The sequence below is a fragment of the Staurois parvus genome, unplaced genomic scaffold, assembly GCF_062004578.1.
Source record: "Staurois parvus isolate SC_StPar_1 unplaced genomic scaffold, SC_StPar_1.0 ptg000679l, whole genome shotgun sequence".
NCBI lineage: Eukaryota > Metazoa > Chordata > Amphibia > Anura > Ranidae > Staurois > Staurois parvus.
Window position 1 is genome coordinate 1,253,089 of NW_028318475.1, and position 24,158 is coordinate 1,277,246.

At 43.3% G+C, this 24,158-nt stretch overlaps 1 protein-coding gene and 1 long non-coding RNA gene across 4 annotated transcripts in view; one reads left to right on the plus strand and one right to left on the minus strand.

Moving 5' to 3' along the window:
* The window catches only part of NUP54 (nucleoporin 54), a 102,065-nt gene that overhangs the window by 41,345 nt on the left and 36,562 nt on the right, over nucleotides 1–24,158 (minus strand). For 2 of the 3 annotated variants that reach the window (XM_089652316.1, XM_089652314.1), the window contains exon 1: nucleotides 1,998–2,155. In XM_089652316.1, the coding sequence (XP_089508442.1) occupies nucleotides 1,998–2,043 (46 nt within the window). In that variant the 5' untranslated portion in view covers nucleotides 2,044–2,155. Of the gene's footprint in view, nucleotides 1–1,997; nucleotides 2,156–22,550; nucleotides 22,718–24,158 lie in introns of those variants that run through there. The other variant, XM_089652315.1, reaches the window with a different exon arrangement.
* LOC149447626 (uncharacterized) lies at nucleotides 2,248–5,836 on the plus strand. The gene is made up of 2 exons (XR_016305846.1): nucleotides 2,248–2,348; nucleotides 4,428–5,836. It is a non-coding gene; the product is annotated as an uncharacterized LOC149447626 (long non-coding RNA).

Consider the following 24,158-nt stretch of genomic DNA (forward strand, 5'->3'; position numbering starts at 1 on the left):
AGGAACAGTGCCCCAACCTTGACGCCAGGGGGAGGAACAGTGCCCCAACCTTGACGCCAGGGGGAGGAACAGTGCCCCAACCTTGACGCCAGGGGGAGGAACAGTGCCCCAACCTTGACGCCAGGGGGAGGAACAGTGCCCCAACCTTGACGCCAGGGGGAGGAACAGTGCCCCAACCTTGACGCCAGGGGGAGGAACAGTGCCCCAACCTTGACGCCAGGGGGAGGAACAGTGCCCCAACCTTGACGTCAGGGGGAGGAACAGTGCCCCAACCTTGACGTCAGGGGGAGGAACAGTGCCCCAACCTTGACGCCAGGGGGAGGAACAGTGCCCCAACCTTGACGCCAGGGGGAGGAACAGTGCCCCATCCTTGACGCCAGGGGGAGGAACAGTGCCCCAACCTTGACGCCTGGGGGAGGAACAGTGCCCCAACCTTGACGTCAGGGGGAGGAACAGTGCCCCAACCTTGACGTCAGGGGGAGGAACAGTGCCCCAACCTTGACGTCAGGGGGAGGAACAGTGCCCCAACCTTGACGTCAGGGGGAGGAACAGTGCCCCAACCTTGACGTCAGGGGGAGGAACAGTGCCCCAACCTTGACGTCAGGGGAGGAACAGTGCCCCAACCTTGACGTCAGGGGGAGGAACAGTGCACCAACCTTGACGTCAGGGGGAGGAACAGTGCCCCAACCTTGATGTCAGGGGGAGGAACAGTGCCCCAACCTTGACGCCAGGGGGAGGAACAGTGCCCCAACCTTGACGCCAGGGGGAGGAACAGTGCCCCAACCTTGACGTCAGGGGGAGGAACAGTGCCCCAACCTTGACGTCAGGGGGAGGAACAGTGCCCCAACCTTGACGCCAGGGGGAGGAACAGTGCCCCAACCTTGACGCCAGGGGGAGGAACAGTGCCCCATCCTTGACGCCAGGGGGAGGAACAGTGCCCCAACCTTGACGCCTGGGGGAGGAACAGTGCCCCAACCTTGACGTCAGGGGGAGGAACAGTGCCCCAACCTTGACGTCAGGGGGAGGAACAGTGCCCCAACCTTGACGTCAGGGGGAGGAACAGTGCCCCAACCTTGACGTCAGGGGGAGGAACAGTGCCCCAACCTTGACGTCAGGGGGAGGAACAGTGCCCCAACCTTGACGTCAGGGGAGGAACAGTGCCCCAACCTTGACGTCAGGGGGAGGAACAGTGCCCCAACCTTGATGTCAGGGGGAGGAACAGTGCCCCAACCTTGACGTCAGGGGGAGGAACAGTGCCCAACCTTGACGTCAGGGGAGGAACAGTGCCCCAACCTTGATGTCAGGGGGAGGAACAGTGCCCCAACCTTGATGTCAGGGGAGGAACAGTGCCCCAACCTTGATGTCAGGGGGAGGAACAGTGCCCCAACCTTGATGTCAGGGGAGGAACAGTGCACCAACCTTGATGTCAGGGGGAGGAACAGTGCCCCAATGTTGATGTCAGGGGAGGAATAGTACCTGTTTATATCAGTGTAAGGAAAAGTGCCCCATAGTTGGTGCCAGTGAAAGAAACGGTGCCTCCTTGTTGGTATCAGGAGGGCCTGATAGAGGCAAGCAAAGGGCCACATAAAAGACCATTGATATAGACCAACAAACATCTTGCTGCTTCCTTCTCTTCTCCGGACTGATCAAATTCTCCTCTGGAATTTTATTTACTTTCTGCAAATAATTACTCAATTCCCTGACACACCAGCCCACCGGTTGCACAAAAACCAATCAGCTCCTATCTTTAGTGTGCTCAGTTAGGCTTTGCAAATGAGAGATAGAAGCTGATTGGCTGTCATGCATAGCTCCCTTAGTTTTGATGTATTCCCCTTTTTATAACCTCCCATAACGTGACAGTCAGCCTAGTCTACACATCAGGATACATTATGACTGAACACACCGTCTATACTGAAGGTTGTCACCACCATATGCATGGCAGGGAAAACAAGTAATGGATACTGGTCTAGTGACCCTCCTTTTGACTAACCGCCTACCTTGGTTGGTCGCTGCGCCCGCGGCGGAGCCGAAATTGAACGCCATGTCACTACTGACACGAGAGCCAACCCAGTTGGAGGCCAAGACAGTCAAAAACGCGCTCCAACCATCAGGAAGCAAAGCATGCCCTACGCATGTGCACGAATGTTACGCTAGTACACTACGCATGCGCACTCCTTCAGGAAGCGACTGACGCTAACTCGCTTGTTACCGGTGGGCGGGGCATTGGTGATGAAATTAGTGTGCGCCCAGGGTGCCGGATGTGACGGTGTGAATGAGGAGCTGTTGCTGGGTTGAGTTGCACTGGGCTGGTTTCGGTATCTCAGTATATGTCATCCACGCTTGCTTTGGTACTGAATAGCAACGCTAAAAGTTCAGTTCTAATATTCGTCAATGATCTTGCAAGTGTTTTGTATGTAAAGACCATCTGAAGGCACTTTTATTTGTATAATCAAACAGGAAAAAAGGCGGTCTCGCTGGCATTGCTCCCTGCATGGCATACTCACTCCATTTGAGTGCTTTTACAGTTCAGTCACGTTTTTGCTATGAAGAAACGAATATGGATTAAGATCCCTTACACCAGCGGTGTCCAAACGATGGCCCTCCAGGTGATGAGGAACTGCAAGTCCCATGAGGCCTTGCAAGACTGACATCTACAGTAAAAACACCCAGAGGCATGCTGGGACTTGTAGTACTTCTAGAGCTGGAGAGCCATAGTTTGGACACCCCTGCTTTACACACAGGGCGGATTCTGGTCTGATCTGCTCACAGGTCCTCTTACGTCTAGATGACAGGTCTCCGTTTATGCAGAGCGACATGGAAAGAGTCTGCTTTGCTCTATGGGTGGCCAATTGTAAATGGACTTCGCTGTCTGTTTATACCCAAATGCCCTCCGATCCACCTAGACAAAGGAGGACAAATCCCCTTCTTTTTTTTTACTTTTTTAGCAGACTGAGGTGTCCTTTTATCATGTAGCGGTAAATGACCGCTGCTCAGTTCTCCAGCATTCTCAGAGGCGAGAGTTCTCTGAATGCCTTTTTATGAAGCGGTGTAGATCGCTTCTCCAAATGAAGAGAGAAGCGATCGGCAAACGTTTTGAACGCTGGAAAACGGCTCCCATTACTGTAATTTCGTGAGATTACAGTAAGAGATCAGTCAAACACCGTTTAGTAAGCAGCGGTAAATTATCGCTGCTTCGTTTGCGGTTCCTCTGATTCTCCAGCTCTGAGCTGGAGAATCTGGAAGGAGAACACAGATCGCCAGTGAAGGGCTGACATCGCTCTTTCATATACTGGCAATCTGTGTGCTGAGATGATGTTTTCCACTGATCATCTCTGTTTCCTAAACCACTAATGATCGGAGATCAGCAACGATCCTTAGGATCTCCACTGATCTGTTTCATAAAAGGACACCTTAATCAGATTGGAGATATGCTTATAGTCCATTTAGAGCTGATTCATACATGTGCAGTGCGGATTGAAGCTCAGGTTTCACAACTAATTGACACAATAGTTGTTCAGCATTTCATGTCAGATTTACATCAGGTTCTGGTCAGGATTTTATCCTGTTCACACATATGTGGTTTAGAAACGGTTCCCATAGAAGTCAATATCCTGTAATGTGCACCAGCAATGCTCAGAAATCGGACATGACTCTTTTTTTTTTAAAACCTCAATGAATCTGCTCTGGCCATGCACGTGACATATGTGAACAAGCACTTACACCCACAAGTCCATAGAGGTGAATGGACCGTCCAATAGGGATCACCTAAAAAACTGACAGGCGGCCCTGATCGGACCCTTCGTGTGAAAGGAGCCTTATGCCCCATACGGTTGGGGAGGCTGTAGAGGAAAACATCCACACTACAAGGTATGTCTGATGAGGAAAGAGCCTCTAGTTCAGCACGTACTGTCCTGGAAGTATCAAGGGGTTCATTTAGTGCTGTCCAAATGTGGGACCCCACAATAAAAAATGCCAGAGAGCAAGTTACAGGTGTTAATAGCCTGTAATCTGCACCTAAACCTGAAGGTACTGCTCAGAAATACTCGGAATGAAGGTTTCCACACTTTGAAGTCAATAGTGAATTTCTAAAGAAAGAGCTGATTTACACATGTGCGGTGCGGATTGAAGCTCAGGTTTCATAGCTAATTGACACAGCAGTGTCACAGGTTACCTGCCAGTCCCCCACTGTATTTTCAATGTTTGTATTGGTTTTATCTTTGTACAGTAAAGTGGATTGTTTGGAGTGCAGCCTATTGGACATCCTTTGTTCTCATGCAATGTAATGCATTCTTTCCTTATTGAGTATGCGTGGTCTTGGTCACTTGATTTTTTTCACGGATGAATACTGTACTGATCAAGTGAAAATTGTTAGTTCTCGTATTATACAAGAAAAATTTTCATGCTTGTTCCTTTGGATAATTTTGCAGGACCTGTCATGATCGACTCTCAAATGCTGTGTACTAATGATCAGATTATCGGACGTTCTCTCCGAAAGTGGTGTATTAGGCATTAGGAAGACCTCCTCAAAAGCATTTAAAAGAAAATTGAACATGTTCTCATGTACCTGTTTTTTTTCTAAAGATATACGGATGGACAAAGTCAAGCCGTTCATGTCAAAGGTGATAATAGACCTGTGCAAGCTGTTCCAGATCAAAAAATTACGTATGTCTATCTATCATCTGTAGACTGATGGGCTGGTCGACAGGTACAATAAGACCCTAAAATCAAAAATGTAAAAGATAGGGACTGCTTACTCTCAGTGCTTATGTTTGCCATCAGGAAGGTGTCTTATACATGTACCGGGTTTCATGAGAAGACCACAGGGGTTGCTTGGCCCAGTAAAGGAAACCTGGGAAAGTAAATCTTCACATAAAATGGTAGTAGAACATATAGCCCAAATGTGAGAGGTAATTATTAAGGTGATGCCTCTGGTAAAGGAGTATTTACAGAAGACACAAGAAGCACAAAGAAAGGAGTACAACAAACAGACAATTCCAGATTGGATATCCCATGGTTGTGCTTATATCCACAGTAAAAAGTACTTTCCTGGCCAGGTGACTGTTCAAGGTGGTAAAAATGGTCAGTGAGGTAAATTATAAAGTACACCAACCTGGGAAGCAAAAGCCTTACTAAATATACCATGTGAATTTATTAAAATCCTGGAAAGACTGAGGACAGGTAGATGCCCTGGCTGAGGTTAATTCAGGGTCACCATGGTTCCAGTTGCCACCACCCTATCCAAGCCACAAATGGAGTGGGTAAAAGTTTTTACAAATGAATAGGGGGATTATTTTCAGGATTGCCAGGCCTTACCAGTGTAATTGAGCATGTCATCATTACGGAGCCTAATGTGAAGGACCGAGTAAAACCCTATTGCATTCCCAATGCACACAGGAAAGTGGAGGAGGTTCAGCAAATGCTTGAACTTTATATTATTACTGAAGAGTAGCAGAGTGTATGGTCAAACCCAATTCTGTTGGTACTGAAGCCCAATGGAACAAAAACCGCAAAGTATCAATGAGAAAAGACAGCATTCTCCACTTCAGAGGCTCACTTCCAATATAAAGGAATGCCGTTTGGGTCGCATTCTGCCATGGCTAATTTTCAAAGAACAATGGATAACACACTACCCCCTGATGAAGCCACGTGATTGGAGGCGTAACGCATAGGGGAGGGGCTGCGTCATCACTCGGAGAGGAGCCGCACAACGCAATAGACGGCAGGTGTATGACTCAGAGGCCAGCAGAGAATTTCCAATGGGATATTGCGTTATTTAAACCTGTCTAATGTGAGTTTAATACTTGGATGGTGGGAATAAAAAGTTTTAAAAGGTAAAGCACTATGTCTTCAATTTCTTCCTGCATGCGGAGTAACACAAGGAGAGGATAATTAGGAGGTCTGAGATAACAAAAGGAGTGTGCAATCCCTGAGGGGATAATCAGCCACCAGAGGATACATCCATTACTCCTAAAGGAAGGATCTCCCTATTTCATCAGCAAAAGTATATGTCCAGCAGGTTCCAGGGAAAGTTCCACCGAAAGCGTGTATAGCCTAATTGCAGGCATTAAAGGAGGTGAGCGCACATCTTCACTATTTGAAGGATTCACAAAAGTCACAAATTGAAGAACAACAAGCACCAAGTCACTATATATAAACAATTGTTTATTCAATGGGACTATTAATTTGATGATATTTGGATCACACTAATCACTACTAATTATTTATGAGCATTTGGTTATCTTTATTTATGGGGGATCATTTAAATGCGTTTTAGTTGAGTGTTATTAGTTGGTTTACTATTTTTATTATATTAAATGAGGGTATTATGAATATAAATGAAATTGAGGGTATTAGTAAGTACATCATGTCACTAATAGATGATTTATGAGCACTTGGTAAAATATTTTTTTTAGAGGAGTATTTCATGTGGAATTATTTTGATATTTATTTGGAGGAGATTGATTAGTTGAAATTATCTATTTAAATATTTTTTGGTATGTATACACTTTTATTAGTTATTTGTATCATAATTTGAATTAATTTAATGGTAATTTAATTAGTATTCATTGAGAAGTATTTAGGAGCGCAACATATATTTGTAGATATTTCCAACACAGTTTTAGTTATGTGTTTCATGTTTGCGATCCTCTAGTAATTATTACACCCGTGGCTCGCAAGTCACTCTGATTCATCTATACACTACACCCTCATTGGGCATACACCTCAGTGCATTTGGATGACATTGTTATCTTCAGTACAGACAGGGAGTTCCATCTTCCCAGTGTGCAGGCCGTGCTGAATTTTTTAACCATTAGCTGCCCGGCCAATGGCCGTTTGGCGGCTTCAGATGTGCCTCTTCATTCCGGGTGCACGCCATTTGGCGTGCTCCCGCACATGCGCCGTTTGCGGTAATGCAGAGCGGCGCAGCAGCGGGATCTGTCACGGGCCGTGCACCTCGGACACGGCCGATGACAGATCCGAGTACCGGCTCCAGTTGCAGGTACCATGTGACCTGCTGTGACCAATCACAGCAGGTCACATGACAGTTGTATACAATTGATGGCTTCATTCATGATGCCATCCATTGTATACTAGTGCCTAGCTGTGAATGGTCACAGCTAATCACATGCACATGTCATGTGATTAGCTGTGACCAAATCACAGCTAAGCACAAAAAAAAAAAAAAAAATGAATCGATTTCATTCAGGTAAATGCTTGCTTATAGCAAAGTAATTCTTTGCTATAAGCAAATTGTGTAAAAAAAAAAAAAATACTGATCACTTCCCCAAAGTAGTACAGTGTTACTATGGTAACATTGTACTACTTTGGTCATAGTAAAATATGAAAAAAAAATCTTAAAAAAAATAAAAAAATATTTAATAAAAAATTAAATATAATAAAAAAATTTAAAAAAATTAAAAAAAAAAATTTTTTTTTTTTTCATACTGTCACCAGTCAGTGTCCCTGTTAACCGCCATGCCAGTTATATGATGACGCTGTACTGCACTGGTGACAGTATGTAAAAAAAAAAAATAGTGAAAATCATTTTTTTAAGTTTTTTCATTTTCTGAAAAATGACATAAAAATACAACTTCCAAAAACTCGCCATGCCTCTTATGAAGTACGTCGGACTGTCTACTCTGCAAAAAGGGGTCATTTGTGGGATATCTGTACTATTCTGACATTCTTGGACCTCAAGAAATTAGATTGGCTGTCAGTACTTCAGGATTGATCAATATTCAGATCTATACCATAGTTTGTGAACTCTATAACTTTCCTACAAACTAAAAAATACATCCTAATTTGGGTTATTTTCACCAAAGACATGTAGCAGAATACATCTCGGCCTAAATTTATGAAGAACAATTATTTATTTGTAAACTTTTATAACAGAAACAAAGAAAAATGTGTTTTTTTTTCAAAATTTTTGGTCTTTTTTTGTTAATTTAGCAAAAAATAAAAACCCCAGCGGTGATTAAATACCACCAAAAGAAAGCTCTAGTTGTGTGAAGAAAATGATAAAATTTTAGTTTGGATACAGTGTTGTATGACCGCGCAATTGTCATTCAAAGTGTGAGAGCGCTGAAACCTGAAAAATGGCCTGGGCAGGAAGGTGTAAAATTGCACGGTATTGAAACGGTTAAAGAAGGAGTTTACCAATAATGTGTAAAAGTGTGCCTTTGTGATGGAAGAGACCAGGTACCTGGGGTACATTGTGGGTAGGGGTTTGGTGAAACCTCAGTAGAACAAGGTAGGGACTATTCAGGCTTTGCCCCACTCTGTCACAAAGAAACAGGTTTGAGCATTCCTGAGCATAGTTGGGTACTACTATTGGTTTGTACCCATCTTCGCCACTATTGTGTCACTAACTGACTTGACAAAGGATATTAAGTCAGTCATGGCCAAGTGTAATGACAAGGTGAAAGACGCTTTTCTGGTACTAAAAACAGCCTTATGCCACTATCCAGTGCTGGTTGTTCCAGATGTCTGTAAAGAATTTACTGTTAAATGGGATGTCTCCAGCAAACCCTTAGGAGCCATTCTGTCTCATGAGGTCAATGGGGAGGAACACCCCATAGTCTTTAGATGGAAGTTGACAGCCGACAGGAGAAATTATGCTGTAGTGGAGCAAGAGCACCTGCCTATTAAGTGGGCTTTAGATACCCTATGCTTTTTTCACCTTGGCAGGAAGATTCTACTGGAGCTGGGCCATGCCTCACAGACCTGGATGAGAAACAAATGCTAGGGTAACCACATGGCTCTTGAAATTACAAGAGTTCAAATTTGTGGTAGAATACAGACCTGGAAACAATACCAGAAAGCTGATGCCCTTTTGTAGGGTATAATCACACCTCTGCAATGAGGCAGGGGAAAACGCTGGGGATGGCTCCTGGACGGAAGATATGGATTCCCATGGTTTAGGCTGTGGCCCCTTTAAGGGGGGACAATGTGAATACAGTTTTGGAGTACTCAGGGATTCTCACATATGCAGGGAGAGGGTTCTGGTAAGAAAGGAGAAACTGACTTACAGTTTCCAAAGATTGTTTAGTCCTAATATGGGATCCAAAAATTCAGAGGCACAGATATGAGTGGGAAAGAGCCTCAAATGCTGACTATGGGGCTGTGGCCCTAAAAGTGTCAATCCGCAGGCAGGCTTGAAAAGGCACAGAAATCAGTCAGCAGGTGTCTTTGAGGTGGAGTGGAGCATGGCACAGCTGTGTGAGACGTGTGGACTAACTTGTGACTGATACAAAGTTGCTGAGCTCTTGTGACATTTCTTGTATCATTTCTGTGACAATTTTGGATCCCTGAGTAGGCAGGAACTTTAAAAACCATGTGGTGGGACAAGTATGTCATGACAGTGAGCCAGAAGCTTATTTGTATGTACCAACAGTATGGACTGTTCTGTTTCGTTTTTCCTTGCAAAAGCAAGCTGTTTTCATTTATTTTTCCAAACAGTTTGGAGCGTTTTGGATAAATAAAGAGTATTGCATTTACCTACATGCTGTATTCTCTGGTTCCCCTATATCACAGTGAGCTCAAAGTCACCTGCAGGATCTGATGGCTTTCTATCTCCCTGGAGCAGAGATTACTATGTCCAATAGTTTGAGCAACTGGTTCTTCAATGAGTGGACTTTGAATCTCAGATAGTTGTGTAGAATCTTTTAGTCTCTGGGGAACTCTGGAGGTGGACCCCTTGGCCTCCCTGAATGGCTACCAATTTTTTTTTCTCTCACCAGAACTGGTAGGAGAAAAAAAATTGGCTTGCTATGGTAAAAACCAATATCCCAAAATAAAAAACACTGTTGCTGTAAATGCTTGTGTAAACTGCAGTGTGAGTCGTTGCACAAGCAGCAATATCCTAGTTTCTTCAGTTGGTTCTGGACAAGGGCCTTAGCTGTATGACCCTGAAAATTCAAGTATTTGCCTTGATAGCTTGCACAGAATTGCGCTGGGCTGAACACCCCCTGGTTATCAAATTTCTTAGAGTTGCTTTGAAGATAACGACCCCTTTTTCACCTATCCTCCTGCAGTGGGTCCTGCATCTGGTCTTGAAGTTCTTAGCTTCTCTTGCTTTCTCCTGATGTTTTTCTTGCCTATTCTTTTGAGTGAAGACTGTAATACGAATGCCTTATTGAAAAACTTTCCAATAAAAATTATGTTTATTAAAAAAAAGTATCTGTATATTTTATAAATAAGAATAAAATATAATGCTTTTTAATCTAATGTTTAATATTGCACAACATACTGTAATTTTTCATAGCCTGTGTATTTTTACCCAATCCAAAAAAAACAGCCTCATACCTTACTTAGTCTCCTTCCTTCCCACTGCTGGCACCCTTCCCCAAAAGAGGTTCTGTAAAAATGTAGCTTTTCGTCAACATCCACTCTTTAACCCATTTCTGCCTGGTCATCAGGTGATTTCTCTGATCCGGTGGGATACAAGCAGTATGGGATCCTCAGGATTGATCACTTAGGTTAGGAGATGTCTGCAAGGCAACCCAGCCTGCTTCTCCTCACAGTCTTTTTGTACCTGTTCCAGACTTAGCCAAGCACTGTTATCCCAGTGCATAGGGCCTTTTCCAGCAGATGTCCCCATACGGGCTAAAGGTAGGAAGTAGTTGACTTAAATCTCTTTTATGTTAAACGCCTCAATTTAGTAAACATGCACAATCCAACCACCCCAGTGGATGGCAGCACATACCTTACAGATTCCAACAGTTCAGGTGTAGAAAGGGAGAAAAAAAAATCAGAGGCCCGCCACAGTCTCAAAATCTCTCCCAAGGTATATTAACAGTCCCCCAAAATGGCAAAAAAATTGTCTTCTGTTCCCTAAGGGCAAGCTAAAATGAAGATGTCCTAGGCTTCCAGACAGAGAACACAAAATGCTGTCCCACATGCTGGCTGCTCTACTCTGTGCCCTTGGGGACCTCCAGCAGTACTATATTTATATAATCTATAGCTCCCAACTGTCCATCATTGGGAAGGACTGTCCTTTTCTTGAGACCAAATCGCTTTGTCCCTCGTCCTGTCTCAGTTGTCCCTCTTTTTGTTTTGATCTATACAAAAAGTACTATTTTTCTACCAAAAGTGTTATGCTACACTAAAATGTTTATCCAACCTCTATATTACTGCGTTTGTTTTTTAAAAGCCAGTAGAAAGTAAAATTTGTTGTAAAAAAGTACTTGTGTGGTTTAGTCAATAATTTTCTTCATAATAGATCTTTGTGGTCTTTGTAAACAGGGCCATGGCAGAGACATGTCCTTTGCCTACATACTGCGCACTAAAGGGTACTCTCTTTATCATTTCAGAAAGTTAGGAGGTATGCCATCCCTTACCCCGCTTGCCCCACTGCTTGAAGGGACAGGGTTCACACTTAAAGGGTAAATTCACCGTTTGACCAAAAATAATAAATGTACTTTTTTTGCAGGTAAAAAAAAATGTGCATATATTATTTTTGGTTGAAGGAGCCTGTAAAGCATAGCACCAGCAATCAGAAGATCCCTGGTGCCATGCAGTGCTCCTACAGACCTGTCAGTATATCAGCTTGCCCATATTGGATGTGCCTGCGCAGTGAGGAGCCTGCTGTAAAGTCGCAAAGAACTCACAGTTAGCTTCCCACAGTTAACATGCTGGTGCTGGGGACCTGAAGACCGGTGAGGAACAGGCTTGGGAGAGGACGGAGTGAGTGTCTGTTTATTAAAAGTCAGCAGCCTCAGGTTTTGTAGCTGCTGACTTTTACATTTTTGAAACCTGGCTGAAGCTCCTCTTTAATTATTAATTGATGTAATGTCAAGGAATATTACTTTATAAAGAAGAAGGATTTGAAAATGCATTTTCCATCCAGCTAGTCACTTTTCAACAATTTATAGACAAAAAAACCCCCAAACAAACCAATATTGTTAAGCTGCTAGTACTAGGCAAAGTAATATCTGCTTTGCTGGTGACTTTACACCTTTCATTGCCACCCTGATCTGCCTCCAGAGCCTAGTGAACTAGCTGATACTTCTGGGTATTGAGGAATACATGACAGTCCCCTGCCTCCCAGCAATGCAGCTTTTGATGCCTAATAGCCTACGGCCAAGCCTGAGCACTGTCATGTGGGGGCAGACACTTACAGTACATGAAAAATAAGTACTGACTGTCTACAGTGCCTCCACTAGGGGGCCTATTTCCACTTATGGGTTGGGGTAAAACGTACACGTTATTGCAGCATACAGCAATGCCTACCTTAATGCATTACATGTTAATGCGCAGGGGTGGACTGACCATTTGGAAACTAGGGCACTGCCAGAGGGCCCGGGGTCAGTAGGGGGCCCCATGAGATGCCCCTGGTACCTTTTTCATAGGCTTTTTTGAGTTTGGGCAAGGACACGGGCCCCATGATCCCCTATTGCCCGGGGGCCCCATGAGATGTCAGTCCGCCCCTGTTAATGCGTTAACATTATTGCTAATGCAGTGCAGCACTAAAATTTGCATAGAGCCTAAAGTGAACCTATTTATTTTCCTATTATGGTTAATAAATACATGTTTGCCTTATTGCCTGTGTTGGCTGGCTTTGGGCTTGTGTTGATGGCATCAGTGTAACATCCGTTTTAAAATGCTTCTGAGAGTGCTCAGAATTGAAGGAGAGGTACATTTGACCTGCATCTGAGATTTTGAATTCTCACAGACTTGTACAATAATGCAAAACCCACCTAATACGAATAAACGCCAGTCATCAGAGTCTCTTAAAGCATATAAAAAATATATGGTGTCCCAAAAATCTCCATAAACAGGAAAAATTAACTCGCATTATAATTGATAATTTTAATTTTTTTTTTATGTATTTTAAAATATTTTTTCTATATTTAACCACTTTAGCTCTGCCCTATAGCAGAATTACTGCTACAGGGCAGGGTCCCTGGGCAAAATCAAGTATATATACACGTGATTTGAACTCCCGCCGAGCGCGCCCGCCGACGTGGCGGTGCAGTGATTCGGTGTCCAACCAATCAATCAGCAGATTCAGGCCAGTGATGTTCGGCCTGGATCTGCTGATTGATCTCTGCCATTTCACAGATCTTCCTGCACCTGTGTTTACATTTACAACTCAATTGAAAAACAAACTGAAATCTTTTGGGGGGGGAGTAAATAATATAATGTGGTTGCATAAGTGTGCACACACTCTTATAACTGGGGATGTATCTGTGTTCAGAATTAAGCATTTAAAATCATGTTATATAGGAGTCAGTACACACCTGCCATCATTTAAAGTGCCTCTGATTAACCCCAAATAAAGTTCAGCTGTTCTCGTAGGTCTTTCCTGACATTTTCTTAGTCACATCCTACAGCAAAAGCCATGGTCCGCAGAGAGCTTCCAAAGCATCAGAGGGATCTCATTGTTAAAAGGTATCAGTCAGGAGAAGGGTACAAAAGAATTTCCAAGGCATTAGATATACCATGGAACACAGTGAAGACAGTCATCATCAAGTGGAGAATATATGGCGCAACAATGACATTACCAAGAAATGGACGTTCCTCCAAAATTGATGAAAGGAGAAGAAAAAAAAATGGTCTGGGAGGCTGCCAAGAGGCCTACAGCAACATTAAAGGAAGTGCAGGAATATCTGACAAGTACTGGCTGTGTGGTACATGTGACAACAATCTCCCGTATTCTTCATATGTCTGGACTATGGGGTAGAGTGGCAAAACGGAAGCCTTTTCTTACAAAGAAAAATCCAAGCCCGGCTAAATTTTGCAAAAACACATCTGAAGTCTCCAAAAAGCATGTGGGAAAATGTGTTATGGTCTGATGAAACCAAGGTTAAACTTTTTGGCCATAATTTCAAAAGATATGTTTGGTGCAAAAACAACACTGCACATCACCAATAGAACACCATACCCACAGTGAAGCATGGTGGTGGCAGCATCATGCTTTGGGGCTGTTTTTCTTCAGCTGGGACTGGGGCCTTAGTCAAGGTAGAGGGAATTATGAATAGTTCTAAATACCAGTCAATATTGGCACAAAACCTTGAGGCTTCTGCTAGAAAGCGGAACATGAAGAGGAATTCCATCTTTCAGCATGACAACGACCCAAAGGACACATCAAAGGAATGGATTCACCAGAAGATTAAGGTTTTGGAATGGCTTAGCCAGAGCCCATGGCCTTGCAATCTGACAGATTTGGAGTGTTTTTGCAAGGAAGAGTGGGCAAATATTGCCAAGTCAAGATGTGCCATGCTGATAGACTCATACCCAAAAAGACTGAGTGCTGGAATAAAATCAAAAGGTGCTTCAACAAAGCAGTAGTTTAAGGGTGTGCACACTTATACAAGCATATTATTTTAGTTTTTTATTTTTACTTCCCTCCATCTAAAAGATTTCAGTTTGTTGTTCAACTGAGTTGTACAGTTTATAGGTTACATTAAAAGTGGAAAAAGTTCTGAAATAATTTATCTTTGTCTCATTTTTTTACATCACAGAAACCTGACATTTTAACGGGTGTGTTGATTTTTTATATCCATTGTACGTATATTCTGGGAGCAAGACCCTGTTGCTGTCAGAAGTGTGTGCAGCACTGTTGGATGAGATTTTTCAACCGCAGTTAAAAAAAAGAGCATATATGATAGATAGATAGATAGATAGATAGATAGATAGATAGATAGATAGATAGATAGAATTGAGTATATTAATAAGATGGAGGAGTTGTATTATATTGAGGAAGATAAAGTGGAAGTATTTAGAGAAAAATGGAGCGGGTGGTACAATGTTAAAACATCAGGAAAATATGTTAAAATGAGGGGTGATTTGGTAATGGAGTTGGAGAATTAAAACAATTAAAGATAAATAGAAATAGGTTTGTATATAGGAAGGGAAAGAGAAGTTAAGACAGGAATGGACATGGGTTTTTTAAGGGGGGGGGAATGGGGGAAAAGGGGGTGTATTTCTAAAAAAAATTTATAAAATATATAATAATAAAAAAAAGAGAGCATATATGCCCAAGAATGGGTGCCTGGGGTGGCCAGTGGGTGGATGGCCCCTATGCTTCAGCATATATTTAAAAATACATTTTTGGTAGAGATTTCTTTATCCCACCCCCACTGCCTTCCACAGCTTTCTCAGGCAGTCCCGTGCCATGGGGGGAACCTTATAATGCAGCTGGTGTTTCTGCCAACTGACCATAGAGCTGATTGGAGACCAGAATGGCGCCAATCATCTCTATAGTTTAATAAATCAGAAGCTACAAGCATTTCATCACTTCAGTTTCGCAGGATATAAACAGCGCCATTATTAAATTGGGAAAGCATCTGATCACACCAATCTTGGTGAGATCAGATGATGTAAGAGCAGAGGAGATATCTAGAGTCTAACAGACCCCGGATTTCTCAGAAAAGAATACCTGTCAATGCCTATTGCAGTCACAGGGGATATTTACATCCCCCGCTTGCAACTGTGTGCGCAAGCGTTGACCCTGTGTCGGTATGTAAACAGCAGTTGCACCATACATGTGAGGTATCGTTAATTCTAACACTAGCTCTCCCATGTAAATCAAAAACTGTAGCCTTTAAAGGCTTTTAGGCCTCTTTCACGCTGGCATTCCGTATGTCCGTTTTTCATTTGTCCGTTTACGGATGAAAAATGGACACCCATGTATTTCTATGGTCTAGCGGTATGTCCATATCCATTAACATCCTGTACAGGACTCCGGGAGTTTGTCTTGGATGGTAGATACATTTCCCCGATATTTGCGGTTTGGTCTCTTTAGGGGGGGGCCATTGTAGAGACTTCCAGGACTTTGGCCCCAAGGGGGTTAAATCCCAGGAGAGGCAGAGAGAGAGAGAAGGAAAGAGAGAGAGAGACTTACAGGCTGTGAGGCAAGTGGACGCTCTCCAACAAACTGAGACACGGCTGTTGATCCCCCAATGTGGCCTGCCTAGCACGTTTGTCATGGAGGAGCCTAACCCCCTGTATGGGACCGAAGATTGTGGTGAGCTTATGCTTTAGCTTCTGAAAGCAGCTTTTGGGACTGTTTATAGACTTTTCCTGAAGGGCTCGTTCACACTTGACTTTATTTCTAACTCTTGCCAAATGCCCCTGTAGCGTTTGACAGGCGTTAGACAGGCATTTGGGTAGCGTTTCTAGCGCTCCTCAAACGCTCCCCAAACACCCCATGCATGGTTTTGAGGAGGTTGATAGGCATTTGCCAAGCATTAAAACCGCACAACAAATGCCTATAATGAAGTTAAATGATATTAATGCTCTGCAACCGCCTCGCAACGCCTGCCAGGCGTTTGCGGAGCGGCACCATAGACTTGAATGGGAGGCTTCAACTCCTCCTGACTCGACACGAGGTATCAGTTTTGCCGCAACGCTAAGCTTCAGTGTGAACAGCACTGTGTGCTGCCATGTGCAGAATTTTCATAGGCGTTTGAGAAGCGTTAAAAACGATTCCCAAACACCTGTCTGATGCCTGCTGACAAAGCTAGTGTGAACTGAGCCTTAGCTGTCTTTTATTTTTCATGAACCAAATAAATTAACTGTTTTTGCTTTTACCAAACTGGCTGGCGGTCATTCGCCGAGCTACCCTGTTTCACAATCTGTTATTCTGAACGGAAGAAAACCCTATTATTCTATTAAAAAAAACTGGAACGGACAAAAAATGGATGTAAACGGATGAAAACAGATTAAAAAAACTGATGTAAACTGATGAAAAAAATGATGAAAAATGGATGTAAACTGATCCATTTTTTTCTTTGCAAAAACATGACTGAACTGATGAAAAAAAATGGACCGCCCGTGTGAAAGGACCCTCAAAGCGTTGCCTATGGATATTAAAAATGTATGCAGTTTGTTGCCATTGAACGGGGCGTACACAGTTTTATAGCATGCCATGTTTGGTATCTATTTACTCAACATACCATCATCTTTTATATTTTACCAACCAATTGGCCAATATATTGTGTTTTTCTGCATTAAAAGTAAAAAAAAGTTGTTGTTTTTTCAAAAAAAATTGCGTTTAAAAATCACTGCGCGATTACTATGTGACACCTACCATTTTATTCATTAGGGTGTCTGCTTTAAAAAAAAATCTATATAATGTTTGGGGGTTCAAAGTAATTTCCAGCAAAAAATACTGATTTTTTTTAACAGAAAAGGCTTGGTCTTCTGGTGGTTAGAAGAGTGAGTGATATGTGGCATAAACTTCTAATGCTGGACATAAAATGCCCCCCCCCCAAAAAATGACCCCTTTTTGGAAAGCAGACACCCCAAACTATTTGCTGTTGAGTCAATAGAAGAACTACCGTATTTTCCGGCGTATAAGACAACTTTTTACCCCTTGAAAATCTTCTCAAAAGTCGGGGGCATACTGACACTTTTTAGGGGGGCGGCGCGGTGCCGCCGCGGCCCCCCCCCTTCCAATGGAAGGGACACTAAGTACAGGGGTGGGCAGGGGCTGCTGTTTCTTACCTGGCTCCAGTCCCACGATGGTCCGGTCCAGGAAGCGCGGCTGCTCCTTCTGTTCGGCCACTGGATGTTCGCGCGGCTGCTCGGCTCTGCCTCCTCACCGGTGATTGGCCGCCAGAATTGTAACTCAGGAAAGGCACACAGGCGGCCAATCACCGACGAGGGGGCGGAGCCGAGCGGCCCTGCGAAAATCGAGTGAAGGAGCGGCCGGTAAGTGTGCCATGTAGAGGTGCTACTGCAACCACATATGCTGGCTGCAGCAGCACCATACTATAACAGGGGTCAGCAAGTGTAATTGGTGTCAGTGGGAGGAATAGTGCCCCATCATTGGTGTCACTGATACCAATGATGGAGCACTATTCCTCCCACTGACACCAACGATGGGGCACTATTCCTCCCCCCTACTGACACCAACGATGGGGCACTATTCTTCCCCCCCCCACTGACACCAACGATGGGGCACTATTCCACCCCCCACTGACACAAATGATGGGGCACTATTCCACCCCCCACTGACACCAATGATGGGGCACTATTCCACCCCCCACTGACACCAATGATGGGACACTATTCCTCCCACTGACACCAATGTTGGGACACTATTCCTCCCACTGACACCAATGATGGGGCACTATTCCTCTCACTGACACCAATGATGGGGCACTATTCCTCCCACTGATACCAATGATGGGGCACTATTCCTCCCACTAATACCAATGATGGGGCACTATTCCTCCCACAGATACCAATGATGGGGCGCTATTCCTCCCACTGATACCAATGATGGGGCACTATTCCTCCCACTAATACCAATGATGGTGCACTATTCCCCCCACTGATACCAATGATGGGGCACTATTCCTGCCACTGATACCAATGATGGGGCATGATTCCCCCCACTGACATTAAAGATGGGGCACTATTCCTCCCACTGATACTAATGATGGGGCACTATTCCTCCCACTGACACCAATGATGGGGCACTATTCCCCCCACTGATACTAATGATGGGGCACTATTCCTGCCACTGATACCAATGATGGGGCACGATTCCTCTCACTGACACCAATGATGGGGTGCTATTCCTCCCACTGACACCAATGATGGGGTGCTATTCCTCCCACTGACACCAATGATGGGGCACGATTCCTCTCACTGACACCAATGATGGGGTGCTATTCCTCCCACTGACACCAATGATGGGGTGCTATTCCTCCCACTGACACCAATGATGGGGTGCTATTCCTCCCACTGACACTAATGATGGGGCACGATTCGTCGCTCTGACACCAAATTATGGGGCACTATTCCTCCCACTAATACCAATGATGGGGCACTATTCCTCCCACTGATACCAATGGGGCACTATTCCTCCCACTGACACCAATGATGGGGCATTATTCCTCCCACTAATACCAATGATGGGACACTATTCCTCCCACTGACACCAATGATGGGCAGGCACTATTCCTCCCACTGGTGTGCATTGCTAGAGGGGTAGTCTTATACGGCGAGTATAGCCCAAACACTACATTTTAGCAGGAAAAGTAAGGGGTCGTCTTATACGCCCAGTCGTCTTATACGCCGGAAAATACGGTAATTTTTTTACCACAAGTTTTTGGAAAATGACAAAAAAAAAAGTTTTCTTTTTTTACACAAAGTTATCACTTAAATGATATATTGCCCACATACGTCATGGGTATATGTGGAATTACACCCCAAAATACATTCTCTTCTACCGAGTATGGGGGTTAAACATGGAAACATATTTTTCTTTTCTTTGCAAAACCTTGTGAGAAAAAAATACCATGCTTCTTTTCAAATTCCTTGGGGTGTCTACTTTCCAAAAAGGGGTCATTGGGGGGGGGGGGGTTGGTGCTATCCTGGCATTTCAGGGCCTCCAAAACTGTGATAGGTAGTGAGGAAGTGAAATGAGGCAGTTACGCACCTTCAGGCTTTCAAAGGAGTAATTGGATTTTGGGCTCCTGTACATGGATAGGCTCCCAAAAAGTCTTACACATGTGGTATCCCCATAGTCAGGAGAAGTAGCAAAATATATGTGAGCAATATACCATTTAAATGAGAGCGTTGTGTAAAAAAGAAAACATTTTGTCATTTTCCAAAAACCTTTGGAAAAAAATAAATCTTCCATGGACTCAACATACCTCTTAGCAGATAGCCTAGGGTGTCTACTTTCCAAAAAAGGAATAATTTTGGGGTGTTTGTTCTGCCCTGGCATTTTAGCACCTCAAAAAATGTGATAGACAGAAAGTAAAAGCTGTGTAAATTCCAGTATACCATAATTTGTAGATGCTATAACTTTAACTATATCACCAAAAAAAAAAAGGTCCTCTATTTGTGTGAAAAAAAATAACATAAATTTAATTTATGTACAGTATTGCATGACCGTGCAATTGCCAGTTAAACTAGAGCAGCTCCGCATAGCATAAATTCCAATATCTATCCCATAGTTTGTAGATGCTATAACTTTCACACAAACCAATTACTATGCAGTTATTGAGATTTTTTTTACCAAAGACATGTAGCAAAATACATTTTGGCCTAAATTTATGACAAAATTTTAGTTTATTTGATATTTTTATGACAGACATGCGTATATGGTTTTTTTTCCCAAATTTTCAGTCTTTTTTTGTTTACAGCACAAAAAATAAAGAACCCAGAGGTGATCAAATACCACCAAAAGAAAGCTCTTTTTATGTGAAAAAAGGGCATAAATTTTGTTTGAGTACAGCATTGCATGAACACGCAATTACAAGTTGGAATAGCATAGTGCCGTAACAAAAAAAATGGTCTGGTCAGGAAGGGGGGTAAGTCTTCTGGAGGGCAAGTGGTTAAATATGGTATAGGACAAGATAATGCTGTCTATCTTAAACAAAGATGGAGAGTTTCCATCCTATTTTCAACACGACAGAGCACCACCTCATTCTGGTATCAGCATATGGCTATGGTTGGATCAACAGCTTCCACGTTTGTTGATTGGTTGCCGAGGTCCTGTGAAATGGCCTGCGAGATCCCCTGATCTTTCCCCGCTCACATTTTTCTCGTGGGGCCACTCAAAAGCAATGGTGTACAAGGAAAAGATTAGAAACATTGATCATTTAAAGAACGCATTCAAAATGAAATTAGTTGCATAACGACAGGCATCTTGGAATGTGTTTGCCATGAGTGGGGGAGAGGACTTCATGTGTACATAGAAAGAGGTGGCCAACAAGTAGAGAATATTTTACATTTTCCGTATGTATGGTGACTTTTGGGACACCCTGTATTTAAAATTATATATTTAGTTCCACATTATATTTCAATTATTTTAGCCTAGTCTTATTAAAATGAACAATCTTGAAGTACAGAGGTGCTGAGAGAAGGAGTTTCAGGAGGCGGAGTCAGTAAAGGAAACCCTGTTTATAGGCAGTAAGGTACCATGGGATATGTGGTCCTTGTTTACAGGCAGTAAGGTACCATGGGATATGCAGTCCTTAGAAATGGGAAGTAAACCAAAGGAAAAGACACAAAACATGCTGGAAATCCAGGAAGTTGCGGAAAAAGGTGACTAGCAGACAGGCAGCACTTACATAATGAAAGGAGGTTTTTCAAGTAAGATTATATTGGCTTGTGGAATATAACTAGTTTTTGTATTGCCATTCCAGCACAGTCCCACTGCACTGTGTACCCAGGTCACCCAGGTCTGTTGCTGTGGTGTGCAGTGAAAAAAATTATTGTGTTCCATACTTTTTTCAGCACAGCACAGTGTGAGGCAATCCACTGCCTTGCACTGCACAGCAGCCAGTTGAACTGAATTTGTGAATTTTTTTTTAAGGTTTTAAAAAGAAAAAAAAGTGAGCAGTGCAATGTGCCAGGATTGGGGCAACAGCACTGCAGTGATCCCGCCAAACTGTACTGCACACCAGACACTGCATTGCATTTATTGCCCTTATTTAAGGAAGGAAGGCAGCAAATGTTGTACATGCTGGTTACAGTGCATTTCACTCTAAAATTCTGAGGAAAATGGGTCGTTCCAGACATTGTTCAGAAGAACAGCGTACCATTTAGCCACTGTAATTTCCCACTCTACTACTGTAATGGGTCCAATTATAAAATATTTAAAGTGTATGTAAATGTAGCACTACCCCCTTAGGAGTCGCAGAGTTTTGGGTCCCCCTAAAGCTCTGCACATCCAGGGAACATGCATTTTCTTCCACACTTTGCACTCAGAGTCAGTAAACAGTCCCTGAGCTTGGTTTTGTGATTTTATTAAGGGGTTTAGAACTTGGATAGGGTTGAGGGTTTACATGGGATGTCCAAGAAAACTGCTAACTTGAGGACAAACTCCTTAGCAACTATGTACAGACGTGGACAAAATAGACTCTCCTTTAAGAGCATTTCAGCTCTCTGGTGTACCTCCTCAGACCCCAGATTAATCCTCCTCTTCACCTAGCTGCACTGAGGGTATTCCTTGGGCAAGGGGGCCCAGAAACTGACAATTTAGCACAGCAACCCCAGATGAAAAGCTGGTTTGGTTTTCCAACTAACTGCCCTCTCCCCTTATCCGGCCCAGGGGGTGTTAGAGTACTCACACTGTCCTCTGCTAATAGCTCAATAGGTTGGTGGCTGCCTACAGGCCTTTCTCTGGGCTTGCTCCATCCCTGCTGCTCGGGATGTCCTCCCTTGGAGAGGTTGGTATACTGGAGATTCTCCTCTTCAGCACCTGACTGTAGGTAGGCTCCTTTCCTGGACCCCCTCCCAGGCTCCACACTCCAGCCTCTCAATCCATCATCTACTGCCCCCTTCCCCCCAGGCTCTGTGATACTTAAGGGTTACTTTGGTCACCATACCAAAGCTCTCAGGTTTCTGGAGAGGTGGGAGGGCTCCAGAAGTTCTGACCTTCAGACCTCCCTAGCCTGTCCTGAGGCAACCTCTCTACCTCACTCCCAGGCTGACTCATCCCAGACTGCTACCCTCTGCCTAAAAAAATAAAACAACACACTCTCTCTGGCTAAGCTTAACGGCATTACATAAAGGCAATTTTTTTTAGCTTTTAATAAAGTATGGAAGGATTAGATAGTCTGTCACATTTTTATTGCTACCTGTATGCCCACTGGAGAAACTGATCCCTTTATTTGTTCTGATGACCAATGTCACCAAGACGGAAAGAGAAAATCCAAACATTTTGAGTTGTTACAACAGCAAGGCTTGAGGGATTGTTGTTCTTCAGGACATGAAGTGAAGGGAAATCTCCCAAGCGGGACACAGGCTGAAAAAGATAAACAGATAGGGGTTTTAACCTTTCCTGCTCCATCTACAACAAAACGTTTTGGCTTCACATCAATTTTAATTTCATTTCAGTTTGTTTCAGTGACCACTGGGACTGAAATTGCGGGGAGATCTCTCCAACGGGGACACAGGGTACCATAAAAATTCTTCCCCACTCACAAAAAAAGTTTTTATATAAATCAAGAAACAGAACCTGAATTATGGACTCAGCAATTATAATAACAAATAATGTTTCAGAATATACAAAAAAAAAATCACGGACCATTCTCTGTAAACCCTAGAGATGGTTGTGCATGAAAATCCCAGTAGATCGGCAGTTTTTGTAATACTGAGACCAGCCCGTCTGGCACCATCAACCATGCCATGTTCAAAGTCACTTAAATTCCCTTTCTTCCTCATTCTGATGCTTGATTTGAACTTCAGCAAGTCGTCTTCACCATGTCTAGATACCTAAATGCATTGAGTTGCAGCCATGTGATTGGCTGAACAATCATTTGTGTTACCAAGCAATTGAACAAGTGTACTTAATAAAGAGGCCGGTGAGTATTTTGATCTGTGATCTGGGGATTATTTTGATTTTTTTAAATTTGTTTGATATTCTGAAACATTATTTGCTAATATATTTATTGAGTCCATAACTAAGGTTCTGCTTCTCGGACTGTATATTAAATTCTATACTAGTGGGACTCTGATAATTGAGATTATTTTTTTTGGGGGGGGGGTCTTGAGTTATTTGATAATGTGTGCAGGAAAAAGAAAGACTTGAATTTTACTTTAACTTTGTTGAAATACAAATATATTCTATTTTTTGTTGTGCCTATTTGTTTTTTTGCCATTTTTATTAAATAAGGTGCTCTAATACATAGGAAATTCTTCTCCCATACTGGTTGCTGCGTAAATACAAGAAGGCTATGGGTGTGACATTAATTCACGTCACATGAGCCCATTGTCTCCATCCCTTGCTAATAAGAGTTAAAACACCTGTCACATGACCCCTTTACATTTACCAATAGCAGCCTTGGGATCAGATTTCTTCTGGATAGTGCCGTTCCCAGCCATGTGGATTTTTCAAAGTCAGGGATAAACAGCAACGTCGAAAGCTAGCATTACCGTTCTGCTAGGTCTGTACTTAAAGGGATTATTTGCTCTTAGCACAATGAAGATGAGATCTATAGGCTCCTGGACATTCTGGACATTTGTGTGATGCAGTTTTCCCTCTAATGTGGTCACCGTCCCATCTACACCAGTTTTTCCAGGCATTTCCAGAGAGGATGGGGGCTGGTGCCCTTACCATGTGTGTGAGTATAGGGAATTTGTGTGAATACATGTCCTATGACTCAGATCTAGGCAATAGAAATTGAATGGGACTTTTCTGTCAGCTTTTTTCAAACCAGTGGTTGTAAACTCTGTCGTCTTGTTGT